The 13,057-nt window shown below is 45.5% G+C and overlaps 1 protein-coding gene across 2 annotated transcripts in view; it reads left to right on the top strand.

Annotated features, from left to right (window-relative positions):
• The window catches only part of LOC120022477 (protein Jumonji-like), a 92,433-nt gene that overhangs the window by 52,011 nt on the left and 27,365 nt on the right, over nt 1-13,057 (top strand). For both annotated transcript variants that reach the window (XM_038966395.1, XM_038966397.1), the window contains exons 3-4: nt 823-943; nt 10,014-10,183. In XM_038966395.1, the coding sequence (XP_038822323.1) occupies nt 823-943; nt 10,014-10,183 (291 nt within the window). The remainder of the gene's footprint in view (nt 1-822; nt 944-10,013; nt 10,184-13,057) is intronic.

Here is a 13,057-nt window from a genome sequence, read left to right on the forward strand (position 1 = left end):
TACAGTCACCTACTACTACAGATTAGACAAATATTATTATAGCTGAATCAGAATGGTTTCTTTGAGTTCTTGGTGTTATAAGCTTCACCCTGAGCACAGAACACACTCAAACTAAACATAACCCAGTCAGTTCCCTGAGCACCACTGTGGTGTGACTCATACTGCCAGAGCATGTTAAGAGGTCTACAGACATGTTAAGCTCTATGGCTGGTCTCCTGCGATCAGGTAGTGACCTGCACTCGGTACACAAACTTCAACTACCAGCTGCCTGGGTTTGTTCTGGGTTCTTCAAACAAGTTTTCAGAGGAAGCTGCCACTCAACTCAACCATTAGCCACTGTCATTATTACCATTCTAATTTATGTTCCTTTGACACCTGCAGTTAAGGGTTGTGGTTTTGGGTTGGCACATGATTTAAGGCCTCAGTCCTAAGGAATGTGATGGGAGGGTCATGCGTCAACTAGAAATGCCAGTACCAGGTAGACTTTTACAACCTACAAAGATTTAGTGGATCATAATTGATCTGTTTTTCTTAACCATCATTAATACTTCCACCCTGTTTGTGTAATTGCAGTGAATGCGGTTTCGTTTGATCAAGAGGGTTTCACTTCATTTTCATGTCTTGGTTACTCATCAATGCTGTCTTCATTTGACTGGAATGTCTTTTTGAGATCTGCTCAAGTCCTGACTTGTTCACTTTGTTCAGCTAACGGGCTCCAAACACACATCAGCCCTCTTACTTTGGTCACTGTGTTTCTCTCCAGTCAACATGTCCTAGCAGTACACTGCATGGTCTCTAAACCATGTCGCCTTGTCTCTGTAGGTTCCCATGCCCGCGGGCAGCTCAATGGCTCAGGGCAGAAGGGCCACAATGCTGACGGGTCACGGTTCCAGAGCACCGACGGCAGCAGCGAGTACTCTGAGGATGGCCCTGCCAAGAAGAGGTGAGTGTGTTAACCTGTACTCTGGAGCGATGGCTCTCTCGCTCTGCTCTCTCTGATCGGCAGCAGCTTTGAACCAGAGAGTGCTTGAGTGAAGGTAGTGATAGTCAGGGGGAGCTCGACAATACCTGGGCCCAGATTCACAAAACCTTAAGAAGAAATGTCTTAACTGGCATTTTTTCCTTAATTATAGACTTAAGAAAATGTAAGCAAAGTTGATATTCCTCAAAGTTATTAAACATTTTTCTTGTGCCATTTCTTCATGTTTCTCCTTAAACTAAAAGTTAAGAAATTAGATTATTGAAAATAAAATTATTGGAAATGTTCCTTTTTTCCAAGATAGCTAAACCCTTGTCTTAAACTCAAGGCAATGAAAGTTCATGAAAGCAATTGAACATATTTAATTCACTCACACACGTCATCTGATAGTTTCAGTATTGATTTTTTAAACCCAAGAACATGTTTTAGAACAGTGTTCTTAGTAAGAAATATGCTAACATGATTGCCATTGCTAGCTAGATAGCTAAAATGGTTGCCTAGCAACAACCATTTTAAGAAGATATTTGAGAAATTCGTAAGAAAATAATTCCATCTTAAGATATTGTTGAGGATTTGCACTTATGAACTTTCTTATGAACTTTAAGAAGCTAATGTTTTTTCATAAGTAGTGTTTTGTGAATCTGGGCCCTGATTTAAAAAAATAAAAATTAAATTAAAAACAAATATTATATATATATATATATACACAGTACAGCCGAGGTACAATATCATAGAGGTGTTTTGATCCAGGTGATGTCAGCATTGGTTTATTCAGCGCTCTCAGATCCGTATGTGTGAATTATCAAAGCCAAAATATACAATTGTGGTAGTAAATGTATAAAGGCCTCTGCTGTCTTTTTATTAATTCACTTCCTTCTTGCTGTATTCTCTTCTCCTGTTCTCCAGTAATGTGTTTGGTTAAGTCAGGGAATTACAGTAATGGGACATGACAGCATCAACAGTGAAGAATGGGAGCTCTTTAACCAGCGTTCGTTCTTAAAAGGCGGAAAGTTGTTTTTATTTATTTTAATTTAACTAGGCAAGTCAGTTGAGAACAAATCCTTATTTACAATGACGGCCTACCCTGGCCAAACCATAACCCGTACGACGCTAGGCCAATTGTGCGCCGCCCTATGGGACTCCCAATCACGACTCCCAATCACGGCTGGAATCAAACCAGGGTCTGTAGTGACGCCTCTAGCACTGAGATGCAGTGCCTTAGACCGCTGCGCCATTCAGGAGCCCTAAATGAGTGATTTAAGAGATGTGTTGAGCATTTTCAAATCATAATTTAGGACAAAGTTAATGCATTCAAATACAACAATGACCTTGTTTCCATGTCATTCCCACTAGTGATTTGTAATCTATAAAGGCCTTGGGGGAAACTGCTTCACAAGAGCTTCTCTCACTCAGTTTCTCCCCTCGGGTTCATTCTCATGGAAAATAGAATAAGACTATTATTTGGATAGTATGCAGGGAAGTATTTTAATTTTGAAATTAGAAATTGAAGATTGGTACTTGTGCTTCTTATAACATTATCCCTTTGAGATTCAAGTGGTTGATCTCTAATGGGTTATTTTCTTCAGATCTAGCATAATGAGGAAGATAGGTTGAAGACTCTGAAAACTGTCTATAGTATGAGTGAAATATTGTGCCTAGGTTGAACATGGGGCAGTGTGATGGCCTGGTTGTTCCCTGTAGGGTTCCACTCTGACATGGTGTTCTGTACCTCTTGGCTGGCTGTCACCTGTGGAACGTTTATGAGGGGTTTATGAGGGACTAGGCTTGACTGGAGGAGACTGGGCTGGGGGGGTGTGAGGAGACTGGGCTGGGAAGGTGTGAGGATACTGGGCTGGGGGGCGTGAGGGACTGGACGAGACTGGGCTGGGGGGGGGGGGTTTATGATGGACTGGGCTGGGGGGTGTGAGGAGACTGGGCTGGGGGGCTATGAGGGACTGGAGGAGACTGGGGCGCAGGAGTGGTGCGGAACACTGGTGGGTTCAGACTGGGAGGGATTCCCTCTCAACTAGCAGGTCCTGGTTCCATAACAGACCAGCCACTGTGGATGAAATGCACTGCTTGGCACACACACACACACACACTCACAGCTACATTTAAATCATATATACACATGCTGTACTGCAGCGGCCATAGCACAGAGATCTGCTCTGTAATCTCTCACCGTGAGACCCTCTGTGTAGCCAGCCATCGTATGATTCCTCAGCTCTCCACCTCCTCTTTTCACCCTCCGTGTGTGTGCAGTACCTGTTATTTAATAGTCCAGCAGAACTGGTCATTAAGAGGCCTGGCAAACCTGAAAAGGAGAGCAAGATGGACAGGGAGAGAAGCAGAAAGACGTTGCGGCAACAACAGGCCTGTGTTCACTACAGTGGTTTGATGGTTTTCATTAGTTCTCATGCTGGAATAAAAGTACGCTCTCTCCCTCTCTTAATGAGCAGCCGGCTCAGTGCTTGGCAATAGCTCAGGCCTTTTGGTGTGGGGAGAGTGTGTGTGTGTGTGTGTGGAGGATGACTTCTTGGCCCTGGCATCTGCAGCCCAAGCCACTCTATAACAGGGTGGCTGAATGAGGAGGTGCCAGGACTTTTCACACCTGGCAACGCAAGAACTAGCGGATAGGGGAGGTGCAGGTGCGCGGTTTTGGCTGCGTCATCCTGGGGCGCAGGGGAGGTTCCCAGTGTGTCTCGGGAGGGGATGGGCGGTCCCAGGGAGGCGTTCGGGGACATTAGATGTTTGTCTTCCTAGGACACCGAGATTGGAAATCGGGCCCCAGCATCTTAGAACCCTGCCAAGTACTGGAGAGGTTCTTCCCTCCTCCTCCCATTCCCAGCCACACCACGAAGCTGGAATAGGAAACACAGGGTTCAGCCATGGTGACCATAGTTGGAAAGCTCCACATTTTAGGGAGATTGAGGCCAATTCTCCTTAGTAGTAAGAGCCAAGTAACGCTCATTGAGCTGCTTGTCGTTTGTTTTAATGAATGCCAAGTTAGTAAGCACTGCCTTTGTCTGCTGTTCTGTTGCCCCCCCCCCCCCCATTTTCTGAGCATAAGTGGAGATCAAATACTTTTTAATTGTGGGAATGTGTTCCAAAGTATTCCCACGTGTAATAGAGCGATGTGATTGTATACAAATGTAAGCAAGGTTTGAAATTATTCTATCTGCTTGGGTGTCTTGCTGTCAATTTGCAGTCTACAAATGATTTGTAAATATGTTCCGATCCCCTGACCATAGGCTCAAGAAAGAATCGGTCCGCAGCTCAATCTAGTTGATGATCCCTGCATTACATACTGTCACACATCATTCTGAATAAACTCTCACAATACTGTCTGCTGAGCGGAGGAGTTGTGTATTATCATACATTGTGATATTGTATAACCTGTTACCAAGCAGTGAAGACAGTAGGTGAGATCAGAGAGGGCATTGTCATTAGCAGTGTTTGTTCCAGTTTCTCTATTCTCTGCAGGCTGTTTGTATTCACTGAAGACAATAGGCACATCAAAGGAATAAAACGGCAACATCACAACAAACTATACAGCACTTCTGAAGAGAAGTAGTTTTGTTCTATCGTAATCGGATGTGGACTGGGTGGCATATCCCATGTTCCACTGCTGTGGCCAGAAGAATTCAGAGCCTGTGATGTCATGGATAATGTCCTGATTTTAAAGTGATGTCAGCAATAACACAGCTTTTCTCTGAGCCTGCTCGTTATTGATCTGGCTTAGCGTGATTTTTAAGATGGCCGCCAAGATCATGGGTTAGAGGTCAGAGACCAGGGTCACTCCAGTAAAGTGGTCGACCCACTGAGCTGAGGAGAAGGCGATGTTGTCCAGCGCCGACTTAATACACAGTTCATCAGCTCACTGCTCTAAGCATAGAGAATGTACTGGCACCAATGGTGGTAGTATACTAAAGAGCAATAGTGGACACCGTAACATCGTGGTGTAAATACTTTAAAGTTGTTTTTTGGGGGTATTTGAACTGTACTTTGCTATTTTATGTTTTTGGCTACTTGGCTACCTCTGACCTGGCGAACTAACTAAATACAAATAGTACGTTTGTAAACGATGTCTGATTTGTTGGAGTTTGCCCCTGTCTGTACATTTATTTATTTATTTTTAAACCTAGAAAATAGTGCTGTCAGGTTTGCTTAATATACGTAATTGGATGTATAGCATTTACTGTTACTTTTACTCAAGGATGACAATTGTGTACTTTTTCCACCACTGTACATAAGTACATTAAAACCAGATACTTTTAGATATTCACTCAAGTAGTAATTTACTGGCCGACATTCACTTTTACTTGAGTCATTTTCTATTAAGGTATCTTAACTCAAGTATAACATTTAAAGTACTTTTTCCACCACTGGTTCTATAATAATGAGAAATAGTGGACACAGTAACATGGTAGTGTGGTAATGCATTATGCAACACGTAGGCTTAGGTTGCTTTAATTAAATTATGTGCAAAGTAGATTGTGTGAAGGTCATCGTGTAGGACTCATTTAAGCCTTATGTACACATCACACACCAACACTGCGCCGATATATTTGTTAGTCTGTGGTATCTCGCATTGGAATGCTCGCCAACACTCCCTGTTTCACATTTAAAAGAGAATTGTGTTCACTGGTGTGCTTTTTCTTTTTTTAACTAGCAACTCTGAAAAATACGAGGTGAAATCATGACGGCAATGATCTTCAGGTTGGAAAGTTGGAGCTCTAGAAAGAGTGGCGAGTTGGATGACCGTTCAAAATGATTTAGTCCCGGTTGGAACTCGTTTTTTTCCCCTCAGAGTTCCCAGTTTTCTAGAATGCACTGAAGTCGGAAGTCTGAGATTTCAGAGTTCCCAGTTGTTTTGATCGCGGCAGAAGTCTTGGTTTTGAATAGACTAGAAAGTGCCAGCCTGCATGGATCTGCATCAAGCAGTACTATCAGGGTTGTTATGCATCAGCAGATTCCACACAATGGTATAGTTAGAATGTTTCAAGGTGAAATGGTTGTAATGAACTCTTAGATGAAATTCACGAGATCCAGACTTCAAGGGTCTTGTTTGTCTCTCACCCCCGTAGCCTTGTCTTTCTGCTTCTCTGATGACCTGTTATGGCATGGGGAGTGTTGAACCCTGGGGGGGTTACAGGGTCACCAGGTCACACAGTCGGCTCAAGCAAGGCCATCTCTCCTCCAAGCGCTCAACACTCAGACAGAAAAGCAATACCACATTAGCCGGAGTGGCTCTCTCCGTGAGCGCTGTTTACACTAACCCTGACCCTAACCCCCTACTTTAGAATCCCAGTCATTTGATTCATCCAGTCTTAATGTTTGTATTGACAGCCGTGGTGATGGTGTTGATGTTCTAGGAGAATGGTGCTGCTGTGAGGAGAGATGTTGGACACAAAGTTTGGCTGTAGTTTCACCTGGATACTAAACCCATGGGTTTAATCAATCAAATGTATTTTTAAAGCCCTTTCTACATCAGCGGATGTCACAAAGTGCTATACAGAAACCCAGCCTAAAACCCCAAACGGCAAGCAATGCAGGTGTATCCGCTACATACTCCCCTTGTGGCTGTGTTGTTAGTTTGATGTCAATCAATACTTTTAAACAAGCTGCAGTAATGGTTATTGCATCCTTAACTGAATATTGCTAGTCTGGCTACCTTGTCTTTACACTCTCGGTGTCTGTCTCTCGGTCTCTTCTCCTGCATCTGCGTCTGACGGTCTCCTGTCTCCTCTCCAGCTGCTGAGCGCTGCAGTGTCTGCTGGTAGAGTTTATTAGGACCATGTGGACCATCTGGAGCGGTTTAGAACCTCATTTCTCCCTTCATTTAGCCGGGGGAATCCAGGCATTGTTTCTGTTCCGGCGCTGGGTAACCCTCTGTCTGAGAGCTAATCAATGATACAGAGCGGAAGCACTTGTAACATCAGAGGAACGGCAGCTTTGAAGAGCGGGGGAGGAAGAGGGGGAGGAGGAAGATTAGTTTGGGATGAAGGGGACATCCTGCAGTAATCCCTCCTCCCCTGTAAGCCTGTGCCTCTACTGCAGGTGCTCTGCTCTCCCTCCCTCTCTCTCGCTCCCAATCTCTCTATTAGGCGTGTATAGAGCAGTGCCCTGGCAGCGAGTATAAGTCTGGGTTTGGTGGTGGTAATAAACGGCAGACATAGCATGTCTTTAGACCCATATAGAAGGATAGCACCTCATCAAGCAACACCAGTTTTACCCCACTTCTGACATAGGGCCAGTGTTAGAAAATATTTTCTATCACATGGATGTGACGGTGTTGAGAAGTTTGTGTCAGTGAGCGCTTTCTACAGGGAGGCCCCTAGTTCGAGAGGCTTGGTGTCTATTTGTCTCTTAAGTCCTGCTGGGCATTGTGGGTACATCATGGCGCCATGATATCCTGACTAGATGGTCTGTACTCCATCCTCCTGGGGGAAAGGGTCCAGATTTTAGTCTTGTGGTTCAGTTCACTGTTGAATGTCTTTAATACCGATAGGAAGAGCCCCTCCAATAAAAGCCACTGTGCTCATTGGTGCTCAGGTCTGTCTAGAGCCATGGCACTTCTAATAGTTTAATAGTCTATCTTATGTCTCTAACTGATCCTACCTTTAACAACCACGTCCAGTTAAATTGCTCCTATTTATCGCTGGCTCTATTCCCATGAGCAAGATCATATTTCTGAAGGGGTTTATTGAAAGCCATGTTTTTCTCCTGTTACTGTCTGGGAGGCAGTCATTAAATACCCTCGTCCACAATCTAATGGTCCACTGCTGTCTGCAATGTTGGTTCTACCTTCATGGAGCTGTAGTGCTGGTTCTCCCCCAAGTAAGTTGTAGTGTCGGTTCTGCCCTCTGGGAGACGTGGTGTCAGGGAGCCACTGTAACTAATGCATTCTGCATCTCTAATCTGCACCAGTCTCCATGACTCACAATATCTCGCTCTCCATCCTGAGGCCCTGCCAGCTATAGGGCCATGAGTCAGGCTGTTTAAACAGCTCATGTTTTACCAGTCTGGCAGGGAAACTAATAGCTCCATTCACAACATAATGACGGGCTGGTGACACCTGTCATGTTCAGGTGTTTGAACCATGCGACCTGCAACAGCCATTGGTCTTTCCAGAGGGAACAGAACCTGTTTTTTGTTCTCTTCACTGGCTGAACTAAAGCATGAGAACATGGTTATCATACTGATGCACCTGCTCATCAAATACAGAATCCTTCTTGAACAATGGCTTCTCTCAGGAACTGAACAGATTGTTCCGTCACTGAACCCAGTATATGTGTGTATCGACGCAATCTCTTCACAGTTTCTTGTTCAAGGTATTTAGTCAGGGTTGGTGTTAAATAGGCTGTGTATTGCTTTGTGATTGAAGTGCAATTGGAGAGCTGTAGGTTCCGGGGGTTTGATGGAAACAAAATACATTGGGTGTTTCAGGGCATAATTTGCGGAATGTCATTTTTTTTGGGGGGGGGGGGGCTCACTGTAGGATATCATGAAGCATTTCCCTCCCTACATGTAGCGCAATGAGACAATCAGCCGAGTAGTCACAATCTGTCTGGAGCAAGTGGCTGTGGTCTCAATTGATTAGTGATGCTGTCTGTGTCTGTCAACCTGCCTGGAAGGCCTGAACGTTCCCCTCTAAACAAGCATCAGATTGAATGGGAGATTGTTTCAAACAGGACGGTGGAATACAGGGAGGCAGTATGAGCGTGGCATTGTCTTTTTCGGTTTACCGTGAGACCGGCCTGTATCTGGCATCAAACGTCCCTGAAACAAGGAGATGGGGAAATGAAATGGCACACTTCTCTTAAAAGCAGGGTGCTGTGTGTGTGATAAAAGATGAAGAGGTGTGACCAGGTCCATCTCCAGACAAGCTGCTCTTAGTATTCCATCCTGTCAGCCTGCTCCCTCTGTGGAATCAGAAGAAAGAACGGACGCAGAAAGATCTGACCTGGAGAGACGGAAGGGAAAAAACTAAATCTGGCCTTGAAAGTCTGTCTGCAATTTGACACCTCCTTTGTACTTGTTATCAGTTGTCAGCTGCTGCAGATGTCTTGGCTTTAATGGAGAACTTAATTACAATTCAAAGAGTCAACATGAATCAAGTCTTTTATGAGGTGGACGGCTGCTTGCAGGTGCTGCTGGGGGTTATTCTGAGGGAGGATTATCACTGTTTTAGCCTCCGTGGACACTTCAGTCAATGGCCACTGCAGTGTTATTAAAGATAATTAAATCATGTCCAATGTCCAGACTGATTAAATTAGGCATACTAACAACTGAGGCCAGCGTTGTGTTAAACCGCTTAACAGAGGGGTATACTACAAACAAGGATTAATGAGTTAGCCAGCTAACTTTTGATAAACCCCCCCCCCCCCCCCCCCCCCCAAAGAGATTTTCTGTGTTTTTGGTTGTTTGAGTCAATTAGACTATGCCCATTCCAGGTCCTGGGCTGGCGTGGTTACACGTGGTCTGCGGTAGTGAGGCCGGACGTACTGCCAAATAATCTGAGACTACATTGGATGCAGCGTATTGTAGAGAAATGAACATTCAATTCTCTGGCAACAGCTCTGGTGGACGTTCCTGTAGTCAGCATGCCAATTGCACGCTCCCTCAACTTGATATCTGCAGTGTGGTGTGATAAAACTGCACATTTTAAAGTAGTCTATTTAATTGTCCCTAGCACAAGGTGCTCCTGTGTAATGATCATGATCAGCTTGTTAATATACCACACCTATCAGGTGGATGGATTAGCTTGGCAAAGGAGAAATGCTCACTAACAGGGATGTAAACAAATTTGTGCACAATCTGAGAGAAATCAGCTTTTTATGCGTATAGAACATTTCTGGGATCTTTTATTTCAGCCCATGAAACGTGGGACCAACACTTTACATGTAGTGTTTATTTTTGTTCAGTGTAAATGAAATGCATACACAAAACAGGGCGAGCTGTATGTCAGTTCCTATCGTAGGTCTGTGTAAGGATGTATGGAATAATCCTGTTTTCTCCTGTCTCTTCCCAGGCCCAGACTGCAAGCACAGAGGAAGTTTGCCCAGTCTCAGCCCAACTCTCCCAGCACCACCCCGGTCAAGGTGTCTGATACCGCCCTGCCCGCACCCTCCGCTCACATCAGAGACATCTCCAGACGAAAACCCAAGACCGAAGATTTCCTCACCTTCCTCTGCCTGAGAGGTACAGTAACCCTGTGGTCCATGCCTCACATCTCACCTTTTCATCCCCACACCCCTTCATCCACCCCCACACACACTGTCCTTCATCCTCCCACCTCACTAATTTACTCATTCAGTCGGCCACTCACTTGCCCAGTCCCCCTAGCACCATGCGTCTCGTCACCAGGCCAACACCAGGGCCCTGCTTCTCTGACCTCCGTTAGGACCTGGGCTTCAGTTCAGCAGCCACACATCTCAGGAGAGTTCCAGGCCTTCCTCCCGGCCTGCCTGCCTTTGACCTAGATCCAGGCCTAGCTGTGCAGAAGGAATAGTTCAGTCAGAGGACCAGGTTCATTGACCCTGATAAGGCAAACACCAAACCCATTCTGTCCTCACAGGTTACACATTGGCTACAGATAATGTTTCAACAATGAATATTGAATATTGTTATCTGCACACAGTCAGCTTTGAGCACCCCCCCTCCCCCTACGCACACACCCACACAGACATCCTGGTAGAGCCAGATAACCCTGCTCCTGTACCTCAGAGCACAGAGAGGCCTGGGTTGCTCTCTGCCGCCCACCAACACAAACACGGCCAAGCTAGGGAGAACAGGGCAGCATTTCAGCTACAGGGTTCAGCTGAAATCCCACCTCCCAATCCCACCTCACTATCATGGACATGTTTCCCTTTACTCTTTACCTCAATGATGAATTGAAACACGAAAAAAGAAATGGAGAAACTGAGTGGAGTATAGCCTCACCTCAGGAACAAAGAGGATTCTTGGATGTTTTTTTTATTTTTATGAACAACCTTGGCCTTGGCTTTTACTGATGTCTTCAATCCCAGAGAGTGTTTAACTCTGAACAGTATCTCCTCCCATCCAGCAGAACCCTCCCCGACTCATCACAACCAGAAATAGCCCTTTAGGAAGAGTCATGCCTTGATTAGATTCATTTGGTATTGCCATTAACCTCGGCTGGCAAGATGAAGTAGGTTAAAACGAACTGGAATCAGCTGGGAGCTAAGAGGCCCAGAGGAGAAGAAGAGATGAAGACTCGTGTTTAAAAGCCAATGTCACTTCAATGTAACGTAATTAGCGATCAGTCAAACTGACAGGGTTGGCAGCCTTATTCTCAATGGAACATATCTGTTCTCAGAATTTTCCAGTAAATGTCTTCTATTGTTCAGGTTTTGGACAACTCCTGGATGCTATGCTAACTCCTGACCAGTTTCCTAGTGTTTTTTTTTTTCTCCCCCCCCCCCCTGTGCCGCGCCTGGTTGACCGCTGCACCCCGTCTGCGGCAGCCTTATTTATAGCTCTGTTACCCGGCCGAGAGGCGGACTGATTCCTCTGCAGAGCTCATGCTGCCTTAATGGCATTTTCATACACAGGGTTGTGCTCTCTCTTCCTTCACTTTAATGGCCCGTGTGGAAGAGACCAATACATCGAGGAGACGTGCAAGAATGTCAGGGCAGCGCAGGGGTGTGCATGCGCACAAGCACGGTCGGTGTCCTAGGGACAGATAGATATAGACCATAAGGCAGCAACGTTTTTAACATTTTAATTTTCAAAGGTGCTTTTGGCCTTTTGATTTCATTCAAAGGACTTTGTACATCTGAATCCACTTTGGTGGCCCACGCTAGCTTGGTGTTACACTGATTCCACTGTAGTGGCCCAAGACCAGGCAGCAACACTTTGTATCAATTTATTTCTATTTTCCCCAGAGCTGACGGAGGGGTTAGGGAGGCAAGCAGTCGGGACACGGTCTGTTCTTCTCGCTCTGGAACAGATCAATGACGTTCCTGGTCGACATTAGAGGTCAAACGGTCATTCTGTTCAAACGGCTCCGCTCCTCTCAAATGTTTATCTTATCTGACAAACATGCCACATTTACCCAGCAAGCCCCCAGTCTGACCGCTTTAGAAAAGCGTCTGATAATAATGCGCTGGTTATGAAAGCAGGCCATTTCCACCATGATTTCATGGGGAGAAGTTTTCCTCTGTTCTCTACCGCAGCAGCAGCTTGTAATCTCCCCTGCTTATTCATCTGGGACTCGGCATCATAATGAGCTGTTTTCTTTCTCCTGATTTTTAAACAGGAACGATATATTTTTAATCCCTCTTGGGGAACTGCTGGCTGTTCTGATGCAATGTGCGACGGTCACAAAACGGAGTGAATCGGTCGTGTTTGTGCTACGTGCCTTCTCGCATCCCTTCTTATTGCGGCGGTGGCAGAATCCATTTGGAGGCTGGCCAGCCAGCTTGTCTCTGAGGCTGGGGTAGTAGTCCAGCCAGCCTGTCAGCTTGTGTAGGCTGTCGTAGTATGCTGTAACTCTGAGTCTGTAGCCTTGGATACAGGCAGCACAGAGCCTTGCCTGTAGTGATGGGTAGAGAGGATAATTGTTGGTAGTGGCTGTGACAATATCCACGATTCCTCATCGCAGTTGAGCCTCTCTCTGTGTACACAAACACTCATGGCTGAGAGTGCCAGATATAGTAGATGAGTAACCCCCACTAATATGCTTGTCCAATGTTACATAACAGCTACTACTATGTGTGTGTGCGTGTGTGCCATGGCTGGCTGAGCATTGAATATGTCGGAGGCTGCGGCCGTGGTTGTGTTTACGATTTTTTTTTAAATAAGCCAGCGACTCCTAGAGCTGACTGGACCCGAGGGCAGCATGGGTTAATGGATTTGCAGACATTCAGGAATGTAAATCAGAGGTGATTATAATCCCCAATCCTCTCAGATTCACTCTGCTGCAGCGGCCTGTAAAACAATGTTATTGAAAAAGTCCCAGTCCACTCTCTTCCATTCCCTCCCCTCCTCTCCACCCATCTTCTTCCTGACGAGGCAAGTGGTGAAGTATGAGGGGTTGAAGAGGGGGCAGAG

This window comes from Salvelinus namaycush, chromosome 27 (genome assembly GCF_016432855.1).
Source record: "Salvelinus namaycush isolate Seneca chromosome 27, SaNama_1.0, whole genome shotgun sequence".
Taxonomy (NCBI): Eukaryota; Metazoa; Chordata; class Actinopteri; order Salmoniformes; family Salmonidae; genus Salvelinus; species Salvelinus namaycush.